At 36.5% G+C, this 25,970-nt stretch overlaps 1 protein-coding gene across 1 annotated transcript; it reads left to right on the forward strand.

Moving 5' to 3' along the window:
* On the forward strand, positions 1-24,655 carry LOC149787456 (S-crystallin SL11-like). Its single transcript, XM_089975596.1, has 6 exons — positions 1-145; positions 19,356-19,503; positions 19,808-19,903; positions 20,180-20,295; positions 23,547-23,654; positions 24,193-24,655. Exons 2-6 carry the CDS (start codon positions 19,368-19,370, stop codon positions 24,349-24,351), a joined length of 615 nt encoding a protein of 204 aa, XP_089831722.1. The 5' UTR covers positions 1-145; positions 19,356-19,367; the 3' UTR covers positions 24,352-24,655.
* Positions 24,656-25,970: the final 1,315 nt, after the last annotated feature.

Here is a 25,970-nt window from a genome sequence, read left to right on the forward strand (position 1 = left end):
ATGATGGCTAATTGTTACTGGCTGATGATGAGTGTTGATAAATTGTATTGCGGGCGATACGGTTTCCACGGACTATAAGAAGACAACACATTCAGGTGTTTCGTATGAGACCGTTCTGTTTAACAGGGCATTAAGCACACGCTAGGTAAGTTTATATCTTTTTAATTTTTGGGGGCTTGATCACATTGATTTACATAAATCAGTTTTGCAGTTAGAATTTCTGGTGGGTAGGATGGGATAAATGTTAATGCATTTATTCTTAAATTTGCTTCGTTCTTTTTATTCTAATTTTCTTAATTTTTGTTGCTATATCATATCTATTGATATCTATCCACAGAACCTTTAATATTAGGGTTTATATACGTACAAGTAACAGTAGTACACGTATTTGACGATACGAATCAGGTGTGGCTTGGTGGGTGGGATTCCCCCCCCCCCCAACCCGCTTGAAAAAAAATAATAAACGTACACACACGAACGTAGATTCACTTGCCACTTAAATTTGACCATCGTTTTATTTCTTGGGCACATTTATTAGGTATTTTGCACACTTTGAATAAATAGATACAGACTTTTGTTTTTGTGACCTTTCGAGGAAAGTCAGTGCCTTTTGGAAATTTTTGGACCCAGCCAATCAACACTTGCCCTGATCCGACCCTGCAAATGACATTACACTGGTCCAAAATGTAAAGTCCTGCTCAAAGGACCATTTGATTCGTTTCCGGACGACCTTACATTGACGTGACATTGTATTAAAGTACATGTCAAACTACTATAATGTATTATCAGTGAAACATCGGCTTCGAGAAACTGGTGACTTATTTGGTTTATAGAAGTAGCAGCAGAGAGGGTGAACAGACCATAGAATTCCGACAAAACAAATAAAACAAACAAATAAATCATCTCGTAGAAAGGTCCAGATTTTACAAATGAACTTTCCTTGAGATGTTTATTTTTGCAATGACCGATTGTGCTAATAAAACCTCAGTTCGAAATAGTAGCTGAAAAAATAAAGTACTCTACGTGTTTATTTATTTCTTGTTTATTTTTTTGACGACCAACGTTGGTAGGTACCCTCTCTGCTGCTCCCCCTGTTACCCAAATATTTTATCAATACCCACACGATATCTTGTTCTTGGATCATGTAAATTTATTGTTATAAATCCATGCGGGGTAGCTTGCGCTCGTGAGAAGAAATTTTTGAATTTAATTATATCCATGTCACCACCACACCAGGTTTGATGAATATTTCGCAACGTGTGTGTGTCTACGCCATTAAACACAACTAAAATGTTGCAGTTGTCTCTGATCACCTTTGGAATTTGTGTATATCGTTGAGTAACATAGATCACGTCTGTATTTTTATGTCTACCTCGGGAAAATATTCTGGCTGGATTTGATTGTTTATCTAGCATCACATCGTCGTATACAACTAAATTATTAATAAATCCGTCTATGGAATCTACGGATGGTGCTTCATCAATATCGGTTATAAACTCTATAACATCATTATCCTCATCCAGTAATCGCGCGTTTTCATTGAAATCTTTAAGTACATCATAACATCGCTGATCATCAACGGATGGTGCTACTAAATATAATTTATCCCATTTCAACCATCTCATTATCAGATTAAGTAATAATTGCGTCTTACCCGATCCAGATGGTCCTATGATAATCATTCTGATGGAGTTCGGTAGCGCAGGATGATGCTTAACTGGCTCTCGTTGCCGAGTTGCTGAGAAATCAATTATATCCATATATATTATAACATGAATTTATATTGTTTACGCTGTAGAGTTAAAACTCCAACCACTGATTTAGCCACAGTTATAACAAAAAATAAAAAAATAGCGTACGGTGGAAAATGTTCTATATGCGGTAGAAAGAAATTTTCGTTTTTACCTAATAAGCGCGGTGGTGATATTGCTAATTTGATGTCAAAGTTTCCAGGTGCTCCATGGGCTAAATACAGCGGAGAAAAACATCTACCAGGATATAATTATTGCGGTCCTGGTACTCGACTCGATATCAGGCTCGATAATCAAGATCAACCAAAACCAGGCGAGGAACCAATAAATGCTATTGATCGAGCTTGTCATGCTCATGATGTAGCTTATAAAAGTCAAAATCTACAAGATAGGCATATTGCAGATGTAAAATTAATTCATTCATTAAATTCTATAAAAAATAAAAATATTAGAGAATCATTAGCTAATTGGTTAGTAAGATCCTCGATGAAAGGTAAATTAGCGATTGGGGCTGGTAATTAATAATGGAATCAATTTATTATTCGCCGAGAGGATACTGGAGAGGCAAAGCAGCAATTGGTAAACTCGCTGATGCAGCATCGGTTAAACATTCTACTGCTAAAACGTGGTTATCTAAACAAGCAATATGGCAAATTTATCTACCACGTCCTAAACACATTCAGTACTCGTATTTCGATGTCAGTGTTCCTAATGAAGTTCATCAAGCTGATATTCTGTTTTTACCGCATGATACTGTGCGTGGAAAAACGTACAAGTACGCGCTAACCGTAGTTGATGTTGCAAGTAGATATAAAGAAGCAGAACCGCTATCGGCGAAAACATCATCTGAAGTAGCTGATGCGTTTGAACGAATTTATCAACGAGGACTTGGACCACAAGGTGGTCTACGATGGCCACAGCTACTACAGGTTGATCCTGGTAAGGAATTTCTTGGTCCAGTATCATCGCTGATGAAACAACATAATACCAAAATACGACGAGGTCATACTGCAATTCACCGTGATCAAGCAATTGTTGAGCGATTTAATCGAACACTTGCTGAACGGTTATTTGGATATCAATACGCGAGGGAATTTATTCAGGATAAGAGATCTCGTGAATGGGTTGCAAGATTACCAATCGTGATAGCTGCATTAAATAATGAGATCACACGAACAACCAACATGAAACCCATTAGCGCGGTCACAAAAAAAAATATACCAACACAACGGAAAGATGCTGGAAAACAAAAAATATTAGGTGATGTCACAGTCAGATATTTATATGAGCCTGGTGAACTTGAAGGTGGTAAAGCGAGAGCGACTGATCCTATTTGGAGTGTTACCACACACAAAATATCTACCGTGACAAGATCCACTGGAAGAAATGTAGGCGTTTCCAGACCTGCAATCTACAGATTAGATTCTGCTGCTCCTCAACGTGGATTTACACGTGAACAACTACAAATAATTCCCGCGGATACACAACTACCACCGCGATCACTCCGGTGATTTCGATCACTTAACTAGCACCCAAGGCGCTTGCACCCCGACGTCGATTACACTCAAGACAGGTTAACATGGTATTTTCTCGTGTATGACCGCGACTATTATCTTTTCTATCTACGGTAAATTGTCTTGAATCATTACTCGAATACCGCCATAACATTATACAATTACAACTGGTGCAATGATTGTTCTGCTGCTGTTTTAACTCAATAATAAATTCAACATCAAGATCAAAGTCACGTTTATTTTTTTTGTCAGATTGTTTGTATCCGATTAATTTTTTTCTTATTATATCATCATCGATGATGTTAAATTTATCAACGATTTCAGGAATTATAATTCTACGTAATTGAGATATATTTCTGACCCTCGATACCGCTAAATAAACTAAATTTGACCACTCGATGCGATCGTCTATAATCCAGACTCGTGTATCAGAAATAGTTAATCCCTGAGACGAGTGGATCGTCATAGCGTATCCTAACACCCATGGAGATTTGTCAGCGTGTAATGCATCTTCGACTACACTGATATCAACGGCGACAATATCATTTAATACGAGATTCTGTTTCCTTGACTCTGTCTGTCCTGGAATATCAACATTAATATTCTGTTTTCGTGTATCTGATGGTCTATAACACAACGGTACGGGTAGTTCTGAATATTGTTCTTTATGTAGTTGAAATAACTGCTGTTGTAAAGCGTCTCTGATTATTTTTCTACTTGCTACGATCAAATCGTTGGGTCTCCATGAGTTCAAAAAATCACTCATTGATGTCTCTGAGATCACTCCACGTAATATTTCACACTGAATTTTGTTTGATTGTAATCTGATTAATTTTTTAAACTCCTTCAAATTTGCATCAAGAGCTCTATGATCATCATCTATTTCTTCGTAATAATCAACGAAATTTTTTAACCAATCATGTGGAGATGGTCCAACAAAAGGCGGAGGTTGACCATGATCGCCACACATTATTATGGCGGTATTTTTCGTCAACAACCAATCAAGAAACATTTTTAATGTATCCAATGAGACCGTGCATATCTCATCCCAAATAATTATTTTAGGTATATATTTTTCCCCCATCCGTTGAGGAGTCCATGTATCCCCGCGCCACCGAAAGAAACTATGATACGTGCACGATTGTACTTGCCGCTGTTTCATCTCACGTGCGAGTCTATGTGTGGGTGTCAGCACGATTATATCTGAATTTCTAAAAACATTAATCGTTCGAGTTGTTTTGCCGCATCCACCAGGTCCATTGAGATATACTGTCTTATATCTGGTTATTGGATCACTCAACGATGGTGCCTTCGACATTTCTGATATTTTATTACCCTCACGATAAACATCTCTCATTGGAACATCTGCTGATTCTGTATAATTGTGTAATAGTTCCTTTTTTATTCTCCACGAACCCCATCGTTCATCATTACTTGTAAATTTCATAACAGGTTCTAAATATTTACTTGAAATATAAAATGAGTCCGTTGCGACTCTGACTGCGGTCTCAGGAAATCTATTAATCATCGATAATAAATTTATGGAAACATAAGCCAACATGGAAGATCTTAGATGAGTATATTGCGGGGATACGTCATTTATGTAACTAACGATCGTACCTAATTTTGTTCCGTCGGATAAATAAACACTCTCTCGATTTACAAATGTATTTTTCGCCGTTGTATCAGCGATTATAAAATCGTACTCGGCATCATCTAGAATTAATCGTGCGTGATGTCTTTTATAATCATATGCACCACCTTGAGTAAATTTACCTATAATTTTTCTACCGAGATCTTTTGCGGTTTTGAGTTTAATCTCGAGAATTTTAGGAATATCATCTTCGGAAACATCAGGACATTTTTCCTTAAACTCGCTGATAACTTCAGAATCTGACATGGGCAACCAAACTTTGGTCTGTGCATGATATGATATAATTGCCTCACTGACCACCAACGATGTCAGTATTGCACAATCTAGCATATATCGCAACAGAACTATAGGTGCCCAATGTTTTTCACAAAAATGTCTGCCAAACCAAACATAACAAATCTTGTGAAGATTTTCGTTAAACTCGAACGACTCAATACAGGCGAATCCAGTCAGATCAAAATCAGGTAATGGTCCATTAATTGCCACTCGCGTCATCTCGTTTGTAGGGTGACCAAATCTTTCAAAGTACGTAGAACAATCTCCGTATCCCAGAAAACTTCCTGGATAACATGCAACCATATCAACCGAAATAACATCATTGTAATTGTATTTGGTATTCCATAATCCGCCATGTCCATATTCGACGCAACTTGCGCGTACGTCCTCGAGTAAATCAAATCGTGTTGGTTTCCATGAATTTCGTTCTCTGGCGAAATGAGCCGCAACAGATGGAACGGTAAAACAATTAGTTAGTAATTTGTCAGTATTTTCCGCGTGCTTGCACTGTAAAAACGTCGCAAGATTTTTCATCTCGTCATGGAGGGATTCTGTGCGATATATTTCACCGTTCGGTTTGACAAACTGATCAAATTCACCCTCCTCATTACTTTTGAATAACCATACCGATACAGGATCGGTTTTACTTATTTCGTTGATAAAATCAAACATACTATCTGCCACAGAATTATCTGCCCCAGAATTATCTGCCACAGAATTATCTGTGGGGTAAAATCTAACAGTTCGATCACGTGGAAATATTGTTACTGCGTTAGTCCATGCGTGCGCGTTATGATCGATAATATTTATTGGAGCTCCTTTCGATTTATATTTCGACTGGTACAGTACTTCTCCCGTTATTGTCGCCACAGTTATTGGAAATTTTAATATTTTTCCTAACTCAGCAACATCTTTTATTGTAGCACCAGTATCCCTAACTGAATCAGCCCACGAGTTTATTTTTTCACGCCTTAAATCGGTTAATCCATTTCCACGCATCGCGTTTGTAAAGTGTTCTATTACTCGTTCAGCCACACAATTTAGCCTTGACAAGGTCAAGGATGATAATTTCATCGGCGCTAGTTTATCAACGTTAGGTTTTTTATTTATCTCATAAATTCCATAAATAACTGCTGTTACAGGATACGCTCGCTCATAATACGGTTTATCAATACCAGTCAATAGACCCGGTCTGGAATTTTTACTTAATATGATAGTTTTATTATTGCCAAGGACAGGATCATATTTGTCACGGATAATCCAACTACCTGTTTCTGTTAATACAATAAATTTTACTCTGAAGAAATATTTTTGATTGCCCTCGTATTCAGCGATGTAGTTAATGATAGTTGCCGCTCGTTTGTCATTCATTGTAGCGTCCTTGACAGCGTCCTTGACGGAGTCAGGGCGTATAATCTTGAACGTTGACCATGTATGAGATGCACCATCCGTGTAAAATTCTTTCTTAGCGTCATGAATTTTCGATATCAAACTTTTATTTTTCGGATCAACCAGATCTCGTACTGGCAAGTCAGAAGATAATCTGTCAAGGTTGAATTTATACTTAACAGGCCTAGTTTGGGATAATCTCTCAAACTCGTTCATATAATTAAAACAAATATTTAAATAAAGAAAATTATATATATATACACAATGTCCCAATGTAGATGGTTGATGATCGGCTCAGTAAATCGATGCAACAAATCCTGTAGAAAGGAATTTTGTTGGATGCACTCACAAAACATACGACGAGGAAGTCTAGGACCAATACCATGTCTACGGTGTGGTATTGGAGTACGTGGAAAGACAGAATTATGTGGAAAGTGCGGCGGGAAACGGTTCAGAGAGCTCAAAAGATATTATGACAAAAAAAATAATAGCGGTGAAAACGCTATAAAATCCGTGAAGGATTATATATCAAGATTTCAGACAAACAATGATTTAAACATATAATATTATTATAATGGAGCAAAATATATTTGTCCCACATCCTGTCATAACAAACTATGAATCAAATATTAATGGTATCATCAGACACTGCAAGTTAAAAAAACCAGTTGGTTATGTTTCTAATACTGGCTATCTTAGATTTGTAGTTGGAAAGAAAAATTATCATTGTCATCGTTTCACATACGAGTGTCACAAGGGTTTGATCAAAGACGGTCTTGTTATTGATCATATTGACGGAGACACTCAAAATAACTCCCTACACAACCTTCGTGTTGTCACTCGAAGCGTGAACTCTGCATGTGGTAATACAGGAAGATGTAAGACAATCGGAAAGAGGGCGGTAATTTCTACAAACATAGAAACCGGTGAAGAAATTATGTTTCAGTCTATGAACGCTGCTGCGACATATTTTGATATTGACTCGCGTGTGGTAAAATACGTCGCAGATAATATAACCAGATCTACTTTCTCGAAAAAATATAAGCAGAAAATTACATTTCAGTATCAATAACTATCATCACCACATTATTAACTATCATCACCACATTATTAACTATCATCACCACATTATTAACTATCATCACCACATTATTAACTATCATCACCACATTGAATTAATTTTTTTAATTTATGTCACAGTAGGTCCTCCATACACTACTGAATTTTTGATTTAAGGGGAGATTACTTTGTAATATATAGTTTTCTTCGTAGATGGTTGGTTTTTTATGATCGTAATTAGTCAGTTTAACTAATTACATCGTATAGTGCCGACGAACCTAACTCATTAGACTCATAAGTATTATTTATGGTTTTTAAATATTTTCCCATCATACAACACATGATAATATTATTGATCCGTAGGAAGTTGTGTGTAAACAGAAACCGTTACTCATTGTAATTGACCTGCAGTTGTGTGTTCACTGAACTTACAATTCTGGAAAGTTCTTTGACTGGTGCATTAATGCTACTGTTATTATTGATTTTCGGTCTGCTACAAATACAGAAACTATTATTCAGAAACTGTTATAAATACAGAAACTATTATTCAGAAACTGTTATAAATACAGAAACTGTTATAAATACAGAAACCGCTACAAATACAGAAACTGTTAAATACAGAAACCGTTATTATTCAGAAACCGCTGTTTAGTGTAAATATTGGTTCCTTAGCTATATATTAACTTCCGAAACATATGTTCGTAACAATGTTTGATAGCTCGATCAGTATGGTATTGGACTGTGGCGCTCGCGGTCCAGGATCGAATCCCCATGGCTGACAATTTGTCGGTGGTGCGCATAATTGCGATTTTTATAATAGTGGGGGGAACCGCAAGAACCCCTCCGCTCAGCAAATTCACAAACCACAATATTGACTTGTGGTTGATACATATTTTCGTATCACCCACTGGATTAATTATTGTGGGTGTGATTTTGCTGAGCGTATATGTTTGTACTGTCCTTAGTTAGTGCCGTATTCATAATCTGAGCTCGCTAATACACTCGATAGGGGCTCTTCATTCATTGTATATAACCATTTCATTGTATATATGTATATCCTCTAAGCTTGGTAGATTGCGGTGGCAAGCTACGAGTTTAATGAGGACTGTGCTGTCCTTAGTTAGTGCCGTATTCATAATCTGAGCTCGCTAATACACTCGATAGGGGCTCTTCATTCATTGTATGTATATCCTCTAAGCTTGGTAGATTGCGGTGGCAAGCTACGAGTTTAATGAGGACTGTGCTGTCCTTAGTTAGTTATATGTTATGTGTATACCTCTAAACTTTGTAGATTGCGGTGGCAAGCTACGAGTTTATGAGGGTTGTGCTGTCCTCCCTCTTGGGCCTCTAGACCGTTGTTTGGCGGGTTAGGGGCTCTCGTAGAGGGAATATTTGCCTAATGAACTTGGTAGATTGCGGTGGCAAGCTACGAGTTCTTGGCTGTGCTGTCCCTGAAACATCCCGACGAACTCGCTAATACACTCGATAGGTGTTCTAGGGATATTTTTTTTATTTTAAAGATTTATATATTATATAATGAACCATGAAAATATCAATGATGTAATTGTCGCTATTAAAAAATTAAAAAAAGATGGAATTAATATATCTGATGAACTTAATCCTGAAAAAATAGTTTCTGATTTTGAGATTTTACAAGAACGTAAAACCATGGGGACACACACACTATCATCTGAATACAGTCTCATGAAACGGATTCAATCGGCAATGTTTCAGTCGCTAGCTACCGTAGAAGATGATCATGTGAAGGAGTTCGTTCCTCTTTCTACCGCCGTAGAAAGAATTAAGTCGTTATTATCCCACGAGTATGAGGCAAAGAAAACGATTAGTACTCGCATAAGACTATTAAGAAAAATAATGTCAGATCGTGAAACGATCCAGAGTAACTTCGTTACTGGTGAAACGATCCAGAGTAACTTCGTTACTGATGATAATGAAAATGAAAGTTTTGGTAACTGGGGTCCAAGTCAACGCTGACCACGTGTATTGGTAGTCAAAATCAAGAAAGTTCTAACCTTGTCAAATTTGTTCCTAATAAATTTTATTTATTATAAATTTTATTTTTACTGAGGATTTATTTTTTTTATACTAAAATCAAGAAAAATGCACAAATTACTTGATTCTGACGGGGTAGTTGGTAGTCAAAATCAAAGAAAAATGCACGAACTACTTGATTTCTGACGGGGTAGTTGGTAGTCAAAATCAGGAAAATTGAGCAATTTCGTTGTATTTTAGTAAAAAAAAAATAAAAATCTCAGTAAATAAATAAATAAAATTAATTTATAATAAATAAAATTTGTTAGGAACAATTTGACAAGGTTAGAACTTTCTTGATTTTGATGGGGTAGTTGGTAGTCAAAATCAAGTAATTCGTGCATTTTTATGTTTCTGAGGGGGTAGTTGGTAGTCAAAATCAAGTAGTTCGTGCATTTTTATGTTTCTGAGGGGGTAGTTGGTAGTCAAAATCAAGTAATTTGTACAATTTCAGTAAAATTAATAAATATTATTTTTTTTAAGTTGATCGAATTTGATTCTGATCTCTGTTACAAATGTTCTTCTAACTGTTAAGAAATCCTCGTGTGTAAAAACCTTCCTCCACATGAAGATCTACGATAAAGTCTTACGACGGAAGTCTTTACGACAAAAGTCCTAGGACTTTACATACAGATTTATTACAAGCTCTTCTTCACGTATGTCAATCAAGCGATTAAGGTGGTCTGTGAGTTTAAAATTGATTCGTGTTAACATATTATTGTGACACCGCAAATACACGGGATTAGTTGGTTCTTGCACGATTAAATTTCCAGGGGGAACTTGTGGTGTGAACGTGTACAGGATGTATCCTTGTTGAGCCTGATTTGATCTTCCGAGATCTATTTGATAGCTGCCATCGATTACGTCACAAACCAGATTGACCGCGACCGTCGATGTTATATTAACGATCCGCGGGGATACGTGTCTTCCGCCGCCATGTGGATCATTATCATATCTGAGAACAACTGCTAATGGTGCTAGTTTTTTCCATGCATCGAGTATTTTAGGAAAAAACTCATCAATGACATCATTGACAGATTTTCTTAATTTATCCGGATTATAATCAGGAAACTTAAACGTTACAATGTCAGCTTCGGGTATTTTGTACTTGGCTGCGAAGGATTTTTTATAATCGCTTGATGACTTAAGAACCATATCTCTAATTCTGTTATAGATAACTTCAGAAGAATTAACTATATAATTTAAAACTTCTATGTACCTAATAATATTATCGCGCGCGGATGTTGAATCAAATAAATACTCTTGAAAACTATCACGTAAATTATTTACCTGTATTTCATGGTCTAAGTTTATTGAAGCAAATATAGAATCAATATTCAAAGCAATAACACGTTCATTAAGATTATACAAAAGAGCTCTAGGATCATATACAGGTGTTTCCCCCCTCCATCCTGGTTTTACTTCTATGTAATCTAGCCATTCTGAATTCATTTTAATATCATGACGAAGACTGGTCTTTGACGTAAAATCATCCCGAGTTGGTTCTGGTGGTCCTTCATGCACCGGGGGAACATCCGGCCATCCTAGCACGGATCTGATTGAAGATTGATAAATATCAACGGCATAATCAGGCGAGTTTATTTCAACCGTCGAGGACAACGTCGGCTCATGAACGTTTATTGATATTTTTGATTCCTTTCCCGTTATTGATTTTATTCTACGTGCAAATTCCTCACCGATCTCTTCAATCTGGTAACTGCCAGTTGGTATTCCAACAACAACCCAGTCAGGTGTTCCATCGGGTTTGTTCTTGTTAGTAAATACGAGCGAATTATTTGCTGGTGTACCATGAAACGATTTTGATCTGATATTGGGCCAGCTGTAATATACCCGTAATTGTGCTAGTGCTATTTCTTTTACTGGAATTGCAGTAGGAAAATTAACACTAAATTCAGGATTAGTTGAACTTACCGAGATCATCGTTATCTTTGGCGGAGTTGTGTTGGTCACGATCTGCTGGAGTAATTCTGTCATTATTGATACTTGTATCTTTAATACCTTCATCGTATATTTTGGTCATCATTGAAAATTCGAAATCAGATATAATTCCATCACTGAGACTCGCTGATAACAACGAGGATAATTTCGAGTATGCTACCGTCGCTGTATGTAATTTTATTTTGTAATCGGATAATTTTTCGTTCGTACAAGTACATATTTTTTTTGTGATGATACCAAGCACACCTGCAATAGTTGTTGCTGCTGAAATACAAATAGTTACAGCTACTGGTGCCATCGTTGTCAACGCTGATAATATTACACCGGTTCCAGCAACAACAGCGGATACTGAATAAACAATCACATCAACGATAACCAATCGTCGTCGATATTTTTTTACTTTTACTGTATATTGATCGACTTGATCTTTTAGCGTCGCCTGCCATTCACGCGCTTGATTGTATCTGTATTGCGCACCGTCCATATATATTTTTATACAAACAATTGAGGTGTTTCAGCTACAAATTCCAAACACCACCAGTAAGATGTTGCGGTTAATTTCTTATCATCTGCTTCCAGAATAAATATTTCTTCGGTTCCGCTATTTAATACAACAGATACAACCCCGGAAAACCTGTCGGTGGAATAACGCCATGGAAACGTTGTAAATATTTCAAATTTTGCAGCACTAAACACAGATAGCCTGTACACGCCAGTGACTGTTGCGGTATATTTGATATTTTTATTCTGCGTTGACCATGTTGCAAATCCCGATGATACCGTGCATACGATGTTTGTGATATGCCCGGGAGTTATTTCAGCTGGAATTTTAATCAGATTGGTTTTATTGATAATCTCAGGAATTCCCGCTACGATGTCTAGTTGTGTTCGTTTGATCGTGTCTAGGTTACTTTTGATATCAACGAGTTTTATGTTGACGACAGGCGGAGCGCCGAAGAATTCTTCTGTGTTTTTTTGATGGTTTCTGCGAAATCTTGCAAAAGCGCCCGCGTGAACGTCATACTCGGCCCGTAGCGTGGATAGTTTACCATCCACGTTGTCAACGTATTTTTTTGTTGCTGCGTCTTCGTCAGATGTTGGATCTCTTAAAACTACTATTTTATTTCCGTTCATGTTAAGTTCACCCGTCATTGTGTCACCGGTGCTTTTCACACAATTAGCAACGCTTTTTGTAATTTCATTTCTAATTGTTGCAAACGATATACTTGAATCTCTGATTTTGCCGCTATCAGTAAACACGGGAATATTATCCGTAACTGCACCAAGTACTCGCCGGACTATATCATTCCATCTGATATTGCTGGTTTTTAGTTTACCATATCGATCTTGAAAAATAACAACTTCATCTGGGTCAACTCCAGCAAGGTTCATAATATCAGCGAGGTCATCTTTAGTCGCATACTTTGACAGATCAACGTCGGATTTTATTTTCTTAACGCGTGAAGATCTTCCGTAAATGTCAACCATTATAATAAGATCCGTTGTTTAAAATGCTTTACGCGCAACATATCGGTTGCTTGTATAATCGTGCACGACTTTATGTGGCGGCCTGGATGATTTTGATATAGCGTCGAGTACATTAATTACTTCACGGCCGCATATTGGCGGATCTGTCATTGTTTGTGTGGGTAGCGTTGAATACCAAACTTTATAACCGCTAGTTGTTGCGTGGAGTGGTGCGACATACTTGATAAATTCAACAGGTGGAGCTAACCCGTACGAGTCAAAATAAACAATTCCACGCGGATCAATCGCGTATGATACCCAATGAGTACCAGGTCCGGAACGTTTGTCAAGATTAATAATACCTGTTTCTAGTTTGTTTGGTTGTTTCGGTAATTGATCTCGCATAAAAACACCTCTAAAGGCGGATATTTTTAATTTTTTAGCAGCATCAAGTAAATCAAAATTTGATGATGGAACGTCTAACGAAATGACCCTGGAAGCCTTAGGCCTCTCCCCCAACGAGATCCCGGTAATCTTAGACCGCGTCCCTTTTTTTTGTTATATCGTCCACCAGTAGCTTTTTCGAAAATTTTTTTACCCGCCGCTCCAGCAGCACCTAACGCAACTGCTTTTGCTACGGCTGGAGCAGCCGCAGCTAGTAATGCCGGAATGGCCGCAAGAAATGGAAATATACCACCAGTTTTAACCATGTCTTTGATGGCGCTCGGGGAGAGATGGAATTGAACTCCAGTTTTTGATTCTAGGGCTTTATTGAAATGTTTAATCTGATTATTTGTCAACGATAATTTGTTTGGACCACCACTAATCTGATCTCGTTTTAGTGATATTTTAGTTCCGCATTTGTTGGCGGTTTTTGATTGAAGCTTTTTTACCTGACCCGGGGTCAGAGTAACATTAACATGACCATACGACATTTTTATATAAAATATATTTTTCTAAATAACACGATTAAAGATTTTCCACCGGTGCATCAACGACCCTCATTCGACCACTGCCACCTTCAAGTAACATGGCCTTGTCGCTAAGTATGACCGCGATCGCTCTGTAATCAACACCAGCAGTATTTAATGTTGCTTTGAGATGTATATCAACGACAGATTGTTTTGATAGATCAAGATGTTCTAATGAAAAATAATAAATCGGGTACAATTTTTTAAAATCTAGTTGTGATATTTGCAACCCGGTATCAACATTTTGATCACGTCCCATAAATGACATCAAACGATGATATGCACGTCCTATGTGATTTAATGCATAATTTAGTTGTATATTCTCTGTTGGTTCCTGTTGTCCGTTTATCCGTAAAGAAATATCTGTGAGACCTAGTTGGTCAAATATCATATGAGAGTGAGTTTGTGAGTTTAAACGATTAGTTCTCTGAAAAGCAATAAAAATATGTCGTGGTGCAGAAACACCCTGTTGTGATGCTATATGCCATGTAAACTGACCGTTAACGTTAGTTTGCATACTGTCTGTGCTTGTTGTTAACCATGACAACAAGGATTTACCACCTGCATCCATGAAAGAAATTAATCGCTGTTCTTCTGCGATCGTTGGAGTCATTACCGGCATCCACAATGAAAGTTTTGATAATACTACTTTACCAGCATCACCAACGGGTCTCCACAGAGCATCATTATCATCGTTCTTTCTTACAAGAACAACCGTGTGTCTAGCTCCAAAAATAACCTTTTTAACATTCCTGCAAAATCCAAAAATATGCGATAGTGGAATTGTACATGAAAAACCTCTATTGCCTCCTAGCAACATATTTCTACGTGCTGCAAATCCCAAGTTGAAATTGTCATTAGAACCATGAACCACCGGCCCCACGTCAGCATCACCCGTATTGGCAAAATTTCTTGGTCGTATTATATTATACGGATCACTTTCAGGGTTATCGGAGTTATCTTTCACAAACATCATTGTGGGACCTGCTGATCTTGTATAATCATCAGAATATCTCGCCAGACCAATTATTGTTGTAGCAACGTCGACATCATTCTGAATTGATTCAATATTTTTTCCATCAATCATGTATGTGGCGCCACTAAATAATGCTATGATCCCGTTGTTGACAAAACCAATTTTTACTGGATCTAAGTAATTAGTATCATCCGTTTTTATAATTGTACCTTCTACCTCAAGAAAGGCATCAGCGGGTAAAAAGTATCTACTTGTATCATGAACCTGTAATTCAATTCTCCCCGGCTGATTTGGTTGTTTTGCGTCATAGGAATAAAATTGATAATCACGTACAGATTCATCCTTAAGGACGGGTGCTTCCATATCAAATGCTGTGTCGGACACGCGCTTGAACATTTTATTATAATTATTTTTCGTCTAACACGTTGATCACCGCCTTCGGAAAGTTCCACCTCGGGAAGTTCCACTTCCTGATATCAAACTTGAGATATTATTTCCAGATTCACCGAGTCCTTGATCTGCTAACGCCGCTAGTTTTTGATTTGCAGCCTGATTTATTATTTTACTGACATCTGCAGGCATCACCTCAGTACTTGCCAGTTTCACCGGTGGTTGTTGTTTTCGTCGCAATAATCGTGATAATCTTTCTTTGATCGCCGAGAACGCCTTACCAGCAACATTGACAATTGCACCAGGAGCTTTATCACGAACAATATCAATAGCCTTCATCGATAATTGTTTTGCTACAGGTGCTACTTTTGGAGCTATCCTCGTGAATAATCCTCGAATGACATCACCAAGTCCATTTCCGTAAATTGCTTCATAGATTGGTAATCGTGAGTTTACCGCTCTAACCTGTGTGGGTTTACGATGATTATCATGCACAATCATCTTATTTTATTTACCATTTATCTAACAACTAGTCATCAACGAGCTCATCAATAAGTTCTCGGTAAACGCCAATATCCATGATGCCACCTTGAAATAGTCGCCGACAAATATCAGCTGCTTCATTGGTTATTTCTGGTGAATTATTTCCAGCACGTTTTCCTCCTATGAGAACTTCTAACCGTGACACGTCATTGATGATATTATCAGGACATAAACCAGATCCTGTTTTAGGTTCATCTTGGGGTGGTGGTTGCATTACCGAAGTAAGTACTTCAGCGGTGTCCGGGGGTGAACCTTCTCGAAATCCATGTGGTGAACCTGTCGGTGTAAATGTCATTTTCGGTGCAGGAATTTTCTTCGAGAAGGGTGATTTAAGTGACTCTTTAGCCTTTTTAATTTCCGACATCAACCTTTGTTGTGGCGAAGAAGATTGTTGTTGTTCTATTTGTTGCAGAGGTGGAGGAAGCTGATACTGGGAGGACTCTCCTTGTTCTAGTTGTTCCCGTCTCCCTCTAAGTCTTTTTACTTCTTCTTTAAGTCTTTCAAATTCTTGACCTCTAGCTTGTTTTTTATTGTAATATACGCGATATATCCATTTAATGAAATTATCATCATTTGTTTTTTCATGACCGGGTTTTAAAATACTAGATTTATTAGATATATTTTTTGATATCATCTCAGGTAATCTCTCTCTTTCAGTGTTTCTAATTTCCTCAACAACTCCTTCGTTAAATCTTGCAATTAATCTTAAGCTCTCTTCTGCTGTTTTGGGTTCAGATGCAAGTTTTTTTCTCACATCGGCGACTTCAGCACGAAGTTCTTCAATACCTTCAAGTATTTCCTCATCAACAGGTGGAGGCTGAGCTGCGGCTATGTCAGTTGGAAGGTCTCGTAAAATCTTCTTTGTTTGTTTGGTTCTTCTTGCTGTTTTTTCAGCCTGCACTGCAGTTTGTTCTAATACCGGAAAAATACCCTTTTTCCTCTTCTCATCTTTCTCCGCAATATCTCCCCATATAGTTTTTTCAACAGCCGCTGTAGCTTTCTTAGTAGCTACAGTGACGGGTTTAAATAGTTTTTTAGTGTCTTCTTCGTACTCAACTTTTGATTCTTGCTGCGCTTGCAGATTTTTTCTAAATGAGTCTCTGACAGGAAGAAATTTTTTAATTGTTTCTAATCGTTCTCGTGCTGTTCTTGCAGTATGAGATTCTGGATGTACCATTTTTATTATAACATAATAATTTAATTAATATCAGCAGAAGAGGAGCAGCAGAGAGGGTACCTACCAACGTTGGTCGTCAAAAAAATAAACAAGAAATAAATAAACACGTAGAGTACTTTATTTTTTCAGCTACTATTTCGAACTGAGGTTTTATTAGCACAATCGGTCATTGCAAAAATAAACATCTCAAGGAAAGTTCATTTGTAAAATCTGGACCTTTCTACGAGATGATTTATTTGTTTGTTTTATTTGTTTTGTCGGAATTCTATGGTCTGTTCACCCTCTCTGCTGCTGAAGTTAATGTAGTGTATGTTTGTGCGTGTATGCGCGAATCTTGATATCACTGCTTACAATTTACATTGTTATACATGTGCTTTAAAGAAACAGGCAGGACACCTTTCTCCCTTCTTGAGTGACCTATTTAAGGATCAACGCTGATATTTCAAGCTACACTTCGCGTAGCTAAGATGTCGTAGCCTCAACTTGATTTGTTGTGGTTGAGGCTACGAACGAATCCCACCATATCATGTAATGGAGCAAAAAAATCATCACTAAAGTCAGAAAAACAAACAGTGTAGAAATCTATTACATAAGTATAATCATGTTATGAAAGAAGTTTAGCCTTATTTGAATTTATTAAGCCCTTACAGATAAAATAAATTGGCATGGTTACACTAACCTCATCGTCTCCTCCATGACAGACAACGCGAGACTCTCGCCTTGACCCCTTTTCTCCTTAAGGCTTGCCAGACCATTTTTGGATATTCTACGCTATGTTATTATCAATCAAGTGGCGACTAATGGCTTCTTGGTGGAATTTCAAAGTTGCCGACAAACCGTATTTACTTTTAATGCACATAATTTCTGACTCACACCGCGCCAGATTTTTAATACGATTTGTTTACGTTTCCAAATAAGGCCTCAATGTCCTTATATGGCACACAAACAAACGAGGCTGAGAACGGAAGTAACCATTATTTGAACTAAAATGGCGGACGATCTAAACGAAAATATCGGATAAAAAAGGTAAACAAGATTTTACAACTATTTCTACAATGATTTTCGATACTTCCGGTTTTAAATAAGAGGACTACTCAATTTATTGGATTGTATGCAACGAATATGTTCAAGTTGTTGATATTAGGCTAAAAGAGCGCCGGGTGTGATTCACACCCAGCTTGCTCCATTGACACGTATATCCTCATGTTAGTACCCTGCCCACGAGGTAGGAGTAAGGGTATTAATATTAGTACCACACTTCGCGTAGCGTAATAATCTTGGTACCAATGTTTAACTCAAGTATTCGAACTGTACCTATCCGAAGTTGGACTTAAACCTTAAATAAAGCCAGACTATTTTCCCACGCTTCCGCTCCACATGACCATGATCGCTCCCACTTAATATGCAAGTGCAACGAGCTGAATGGGATACTGCCTTCTCATTGGTCGACCGAATTGCACCTAGTGATAAAATCATTTTCATTTGACCATTATGTGGGAAGAATTCAATTAAGTGCGTTGCGTTTGTATATTAGGCGGGTACAGTCATGGCCATATCGAGCGGTAGCGTGAGAAAATGGTTTGGAATTGCTAAAAGGTACGATAGTAAGTCATGTTTGAGTAGGCACACAAAGTCGAATGCTTGAGCTAAACATCTGTACCAAATTTATTACGCTACGCGAAGTGTAGCTTGAAATATCAACGTTGATTCTTAAACAGGTCGCGCGAGAACTGATAGCAGTGTCCTCCCTTCGTAGTCTTTTTATAATACATGCATGATTGGTAGGTAAACTGTAGTAAACATACTCCCAGTAAATGTATATTTGATGTACTTTCAAATGCAAATCAGTGACAATGTATGATTTTCATGCCTTATATCTCTGTCTGAGTTGCCGCTCCCCTAGCAAAAAGACTAAAAATCAGAGCTTTTAAAGACATTGACGCCTTTAAATAATGGCAAAATGTAACTAGAATATTTTTAAAAATAAAGCCAGATTTTTGAAAATCTGAAGTTCTTAGGAATTATGCCTGGCAAGGCAGCTGCCTTCTATGCCAAATGGAAAATCTGTTACTGATGCAAATTCAAAATTTCTGAAGACCACGGATTCGTGTCACAGACGGAAAGGTTTATTGTGACTTCATCCTAACCAGTATCGCCCCTTTATTTATTTATTTCAGACATTTGTCGTAATGGCTCCTAAATATAAGCTGATCTACTTCGATGGCAGAGGTAGGGCGGAGATCTCACGATTGCTCTTCCATGTCGCCGGTGTGGAGTTTGAGGATAAGAGGGTCAAACGAGAGGACTGGCCGGCTCTTAAAGAGAGTATGTACAATACATACATACATACATACATGCACGCACGCACGCACGCACGCACGCACGCACACACACACACACACACACACACACACACACACACACATACATACATACATACATACATACATACATACTAATTACCGTCACTATAATCTTAGAAATAGAATAAGTTCTAGCTAAGTCAATAAAATACAATACAAGGGTTCTGACAAGGAGGAAAACGGCTTCAACCAGAAGTTTTATTTTGCCTGACAGTTTGCCAGGCATGATATTTGTCATTAATGGAAAATTTATCTATTTCTTGCAGAGATGCCACAGAAGCAAATGCCGGTATTAGAAATAGACGGAAAGACCATGCACTGTCAGAGTATGGCTATAGCTAGATATCTGGCTAGGGAATTTAGTAAGTATAATGCTTCGTGTTTTTAAAAAATTGCAGTTACATCATGTTTTGAAAGCTCTATAGCATACATCGAAACAAAATTACGTAGGCTATCTTGGAGAATCGCAGGCCTGTGTTAATTGAGGTGCATGAAAGTGTATTGTCATTTATGTCATATTAATGTGTGAATGTGTGCTGTGTTCTAGAGAAAGGCCAGATAAAGCATATTGTAATTAAAAGCAGCCTTTTAATTGTGTATGTGTCGCGAAACAGACATAATCTTCCTCTATTCTGCAGAGCTGTACGGTAAATCATCGATGGACGCTTTTTACATTGATGAAATTGTCGACACGGTGGGTGATCTGAGTCAGGAGGGTATGAAGACTTTCTTTGAGAAAGATGAAGCGAAAAAGGTATATCCCGCCGTCACTTAAACTATTTTTTTGACACCGTTATCGTCTGCAAACAATAAATTACGTTTATTTTTTTTAGCGAATGATAACCAAAAATGTTTCTTAACAGAAGAAAGTATTCGCCAAATGCTCCATAAATAATGTTGCATAGGCGTCAGTTTTCTTAGCATTTTTGCCCAAAAGAAATTAGACAAGAGCACCAATGGCAATATAGAAAAGTACCAAAAGAAATTGGACAAAAGTACCAATGGCAATATAGAAAAGTACCAAAAGAGGGCGCAAGAGATTGCTGAACACGTTACTGTGTACATAAATTGGTGTCTCTGTTTTCTTTAAATAATAAATTATTTGTATAATCACATAAATAGTAGTATGATAGAAGCAGGAGTTTATGGAAAACAATATTTTACAGAATTGAAGTAATTATTAGCTAATAAAACTAATAGACTAACTTGATATAATTATAGAAACATAAATAAAAATAGGAGTAGAAGATAAAATGTATGCCTATGAAGTATGAAAAATATTACTTAAGAGTTGGACATGGTTCTGATATCAGATTTCACAATTATAGTATGTTTCAATGCTCGGTAAGTCAAAGTTCTTGACTGTTTAAAAGTCTTGGTTCATCAACTAAATATAATAGACCTAGATGTTCGCACTTTTCTTTTATTAATGAAAATATTTATTTCATTAACAGTAATACACACACACCCCAAAAGACAAACAAACAAGCCATTTAAGCTGCGTTTTGATACTGTGCAACATCTTAAGTTATTTATTTAATAGCACAGTATATTAAGTTATTTATTTGATACCACATGATATTAAGTTATTTATTTGATAGCACAATATATTAAGTTATTTATTTGATAGAACAGTATATTAAGTTATTTATCTGTTAGCACATTATATTAAGTTATTTATCTGATAGCACAGTATATTAAGTTATTTATGTGATGTCACAGTATATTAAGTTATTTATTTGATAACATGCTAACAGAAATAATGACGGAGAAACGCATCAGCATTGACCTAAGCCCATGAACAAACATAGAACTGACAAAAACAACTTTATTGATTCATCATTGTAATCTCGTGCCTCGACACACTTTAATGGCGGCTTTCATAATTTAGAAGAATTTTTATTTAATGGAATATATATGGTTAATTTGGGAATACAACGTGTGTCAAAAGAAACATATTTGACTAAATGTCTGGATAACATATATCCATTAGGTTACTTAGAAGATTATATAAGAACTTGACTGATAAATTTATTGTATTCGGTCACTTCTGTTTTATTGGTGTCGATCAGAAATACATTCTCAGTGAGATTGCATTAAAGTTGGGATACTTCTGCCTTTCAACCTAAACAACGCAGGTAGTTTTTTATTTCATTTTCTTTCTTTTGAATGACTTCCCCAACCCCCCCAACAAAACTATCTCAAACACGCTCCATACATGGTTGGGCTAATCCCGCTTTAAAATATTTGGCCTACAAGGCTTTTGGTCTGTTTGATTTTACATCGCACCTTTATTAAAAATACAGCATCACGGTCCTTTCTTTTTCCCTGATGCTGTATATAACTAACATTTAAACTGAAATTTTATACGTTTATTGATAACTTAAAGAAAACTGGCATAAATATAAAAGTAAATTTATTAAGCAGTTAAAAAAGTACAATCCTCTCTATGGTGTTTTTTTTGGAACTATTCATTTATGGAAATAATACAAGGCATTTAAAGTTTCCAAATTTTAAATCTGATATTTTAAAATTGTACAATCTTAATAAGTTGGCAGAATAATTTTGCAAAATGGGCATAATTCAATATTAAAATGGAACGTCTAGTAAGTAAAACATTTAGATACTGTCAGATACATCAGAAAAGTTGTTCTAATTATACGATTATTTATAATCTTCAATGATAAATTCCTAATATTTAATCAATTATGCATCTTTAAAGGGAAATATAACTGTTTGTCTCTATTTTACATATGTTCTACGAAGACATTGTATCCACGTGCACCACTTCCGTTGGGGATTAGAGTTTTACTTTCAATTAAAGAATCACCCCAGATACAGCCGTGTACATGCTCAGCAGTTCGCATTTAGCTAGGATAGGTGAAGGAAATCCGGTTGTTTTACACCTTGGGAGATGAGCTATTCTATACCTGTATGCAACTATAATTAATTTATGGGGACATTTGGCCGTGCAGTATTCGGATATTACATTATATGTATATCTCTTTCTGTACTTATGAGAAAGACAGCCCTTCCAAGGAAGTAATCTTTACTTAGAGAATAAAACACCTTAAAACACACAGGAACCCCCAAAAAACCAAAATTAATCTTACAACAAAGAAACCAATTGCAAGTATTTGATAGGCCAACGACTGTACAAGACTGAGGGTACGCTGCACTTTCCACAGTCAAATTTGCTGAATGTAATCGTGATGGCAGTCCTCCCACACCGAAGTTTCGTATACCAAACGATTGGAAGCAGCATAGACTCAGATCCGCAGTCGCATAATCCGCCATTGAGTAGATCAGTGATTGATTTATTCCCGCTCAAAATAATAAGACGAACGTATGGCGTGGACCCAGATCCATCAGTGCATTGTGCGACGGTGGATATGGTTGTAAGCTATTCGAAAGCGGGTAGTCTTTATTCAGTTTCCAGTTATTAAAATCAAAATGATTACTCCGAAATATGCTCGGCTGCACTCTCATCATAGTCGTTTGGGTCGGTTCCTTTCCATACGCCTCACTATCCAGGGATTGGGGTTCCTGTGTAAGTAAGGGTAGACTTGCGACCCACAGTGTGGAGTGTTTGCCGGTTTCGTTGTTAGCCATTTTTATTGTATATTTGCCTTCGTTATAATTCCAAAAACAGGTACGGATGCTTACATGAATTAAAACAATCATTTTGTGTCAAATGGACCGTACGGTCTATACATATTTTATCTAAATATAAAACAAGCCCTATTAAATGTTGCTGATATTTAAACTGAAAACAAAATGATAGCGTGGAATTCATCTAAGATATTGCCACGGTAATCGATTTTTGGATATTTCTTTGATTGTTGTTTGATTACTTTCATGAATAATTTTCATATCTTTTTAATCGATGTCTTCTCATATTTGTTTTTTTTTTCAATTATAGTTTTGAATTAGCTTCGAATAAAGACGTTTTACAACTGAATAACGTGAGATGTTTAGTTTGTTAATGCTATTTTCATTTTCTAGGCAGAACTAATGAAAAAGTTCTTAGAGGAAACTGTACCCCGACAGCTGGGTTACCTGGAGGCACAGGTTAAGAAATACGGCAAGAACGGATTTGCAGTTGGTTCTGAGGTGAGAAAGTTAAATACTTTCTTTAAATCACAATTACAAGGAAAATTACAAAAAAAATTTATTTTTGTTCAGGCACAAGAGGAACAAAACAAAAAGAAACTTTAAAATGTGAAATGATGTTATGACAATAATAACAACGGTTTATACAAATCATGCTACTGATCGAATCTAATGACACCCTTAGTCATGGTACAGGTAGATAATTATAAATCATGACTTTGCTAATGTTTCTGATTGACTTTAAAGGAGAGAGAGAGAGAGAGAGAGAGACCCTCAGTAATAAAAAGGTGTTTAATTATTTAATTTGAATTTTATCCGTAGAAAAATTAGCCATATTTGGACAATGAGGACTCCCCTAAAAAATAAAAGTCAAATGTTTACCCCTTTGTTATACCTTTCATAGTGTAAGTGTTGGTGGGTGCTTATGATGTTCGTGGTATCGTCTTTGTCGTCGTTGTAGTCTTCGTTATGTTAATCATGATAATGCTGAAGAAGCTAACAGTGATGACTTGAATATTATGATTGTTATTATTTTCAGATATCTTTGGCAGACATTGTCATTTTTAATGGAATAGAGGGAATGAAGGCAAAAGAAGCTGCGCAGAAGTTTCCAAAACTGAGTGAAAACTTGAAGAAGACCGAAGAAAACCCCAAAATCAAGAAATGGTTGAAGGATAGGCCTGTAACTGAATTTTAAAACCAACATTGTTTTGGTAAAACATTAAATAACTAAATAATCCCTGCCTGGTATCATACTGAGAACGGGTGAATGGTGTGATGTTCCGGAGAGAGAGAGATAAGCTATGAATCTGTACATTCGTATGTATGATGCTTTCTTGAAAAATGTCATGTATGATGAAATCATTTTACACTCTTGTTTTTACTTGAATGCATATGCAATTCTAAAAGAAATTTTTAACTGAATACTTTGCGCGATTATCTTTTACACTTTTTACGTTTTGTTTTAAAAATGAAATCTCAATAAATATGTTGTACCTGAATGCATTTTTTTTTGTCTCGCCTGCTTTATCTTTATTTGGACATAGGTATCCCTCTATCTGACGGCCGCAGAATTAACAATGGATAGGGATTTTGGTAAAGCTTTTTTTTCGTTATTGTTATGAGTAAAGAAAATGGGAGGGGTAACTTTAATTCATGGAATGCAGAATGGGTAAATATTTTTTTTGGTATCTAATCATCAGACAGAATCGCATTTCAATTAAATTTTTTATAGACGGTCATTGTTGCTAAATCCTAAATAAGGAAGCTCTAACCATGTATATTCATGCATCCCCAACCTCTCTATGATGCTAAATAAGGTATATGTCATTCGAAACTCTTTCATCGATGCATCTTTCCTTTCCTAACTTCTTCCGAATTTCATTCTAGACTAGTGCGATCGTTAGCAGCACCAGAATATGAATCAGAATTTAAAAATACAAAATCATTTTTGTTATAGAAAAGGTCTACCTTCCTACCTTTACCGTGTACATATTTAAAATCGGGCAAGTAATTTTACGCGATGAAGACGTTTATAAACCGTAAATTTTGAAGGGAGATTACATAAAAGGAATGTTTTGCGAACAAATGTGACCCCTATTACAACAATATGACATAGACAAAGGTAACACCATTTCAAAAACAGAACAGATAAGCAACAACAATATATGATGCAACGTTTAAAAGTCGGAAAGCAGCTGAAAAAATTATGCCATCTTAACAAACGAGGTGTTAGGCACAAATCTACTCAGGAACGATATGCAAGAAGTGTACCTCCAGGTAGACAGAACAAACATAATGCATACATAGATGTTTTAGCAGTACAACATTTGTTAACATGATTCAGTTATATCCATTGCAAATAACTTTATGTAAGTCTGGTCGGTTTAGGATTTATGAGGGAACTATTTAAATAAGTATGGAAAAAGGGTATCATGCAAAATTGTATGTGAAAGAAGCAATGCACATCCCAAATCACATAATGGAAATAACAAGATGGTACGTAATATATGTATGAGTATAATATTGACAATGACCTACCACGGTAATGAACGATATCGAAGAAATGGAAAAAAACAACAACAATCAAGTCGAATTCAGGCACAGCTTAAAAAGTACTGATAACATATACACTGTAAAAGACTACAAGGTATTGTTTGAGATTGCGAACAATATGAACCGAAATCAATATTTTGAGTTTTGATCAAACATTGATAAAGGTACATCAAGTATACATTTAACTGTGTATCTGTCAGGCTGGCATGATACAAACGGTCTTGCGAAACACACTGCACTCGACAAGATTTTCGAAGAACT

This window comes from Sinohyriopsis cumingii, chromosome 11 (assembly GCF_028554795.1).
Source record: "Sinohyriopsis cumingii isolate HCF-2022 chromosome 11, ASM2855479v2, whole genome shotgun sequence".
Classification (NCBI taxonomy): domain Eukaryota; kingdom Metazoa; phylum Mollusca; class Bivalvia; order Unionida; family Unionidae; genus Sinohyriopsis; species Sinohyriopsis cumingii.

Bases quoted from the DNA above. Each gene is read 5' to 3' on its own strand.
- LOC149787456 (XM_089975596.1), top strand. From the start codon at position 19,368: ATGGCTCCTAAATATAAGCTGATCTACTTCGATGGCAGAGGTAGGGCG. The intron at 19,504-19,807 runs GTATGTACAATA...TATTTCTTGCAG, and splicing joins CTGGCCGGCTCTTAAAGAGA to AGATGCCACAGAAGCAAATG. The intron at 23,655-24,192 runs GTGAGAAAGTTA...TATTATTTTCAG, and splicing joins GATTTGCAGTTGGTTCTGAG to ATATCTTTGGCAGACATTGT.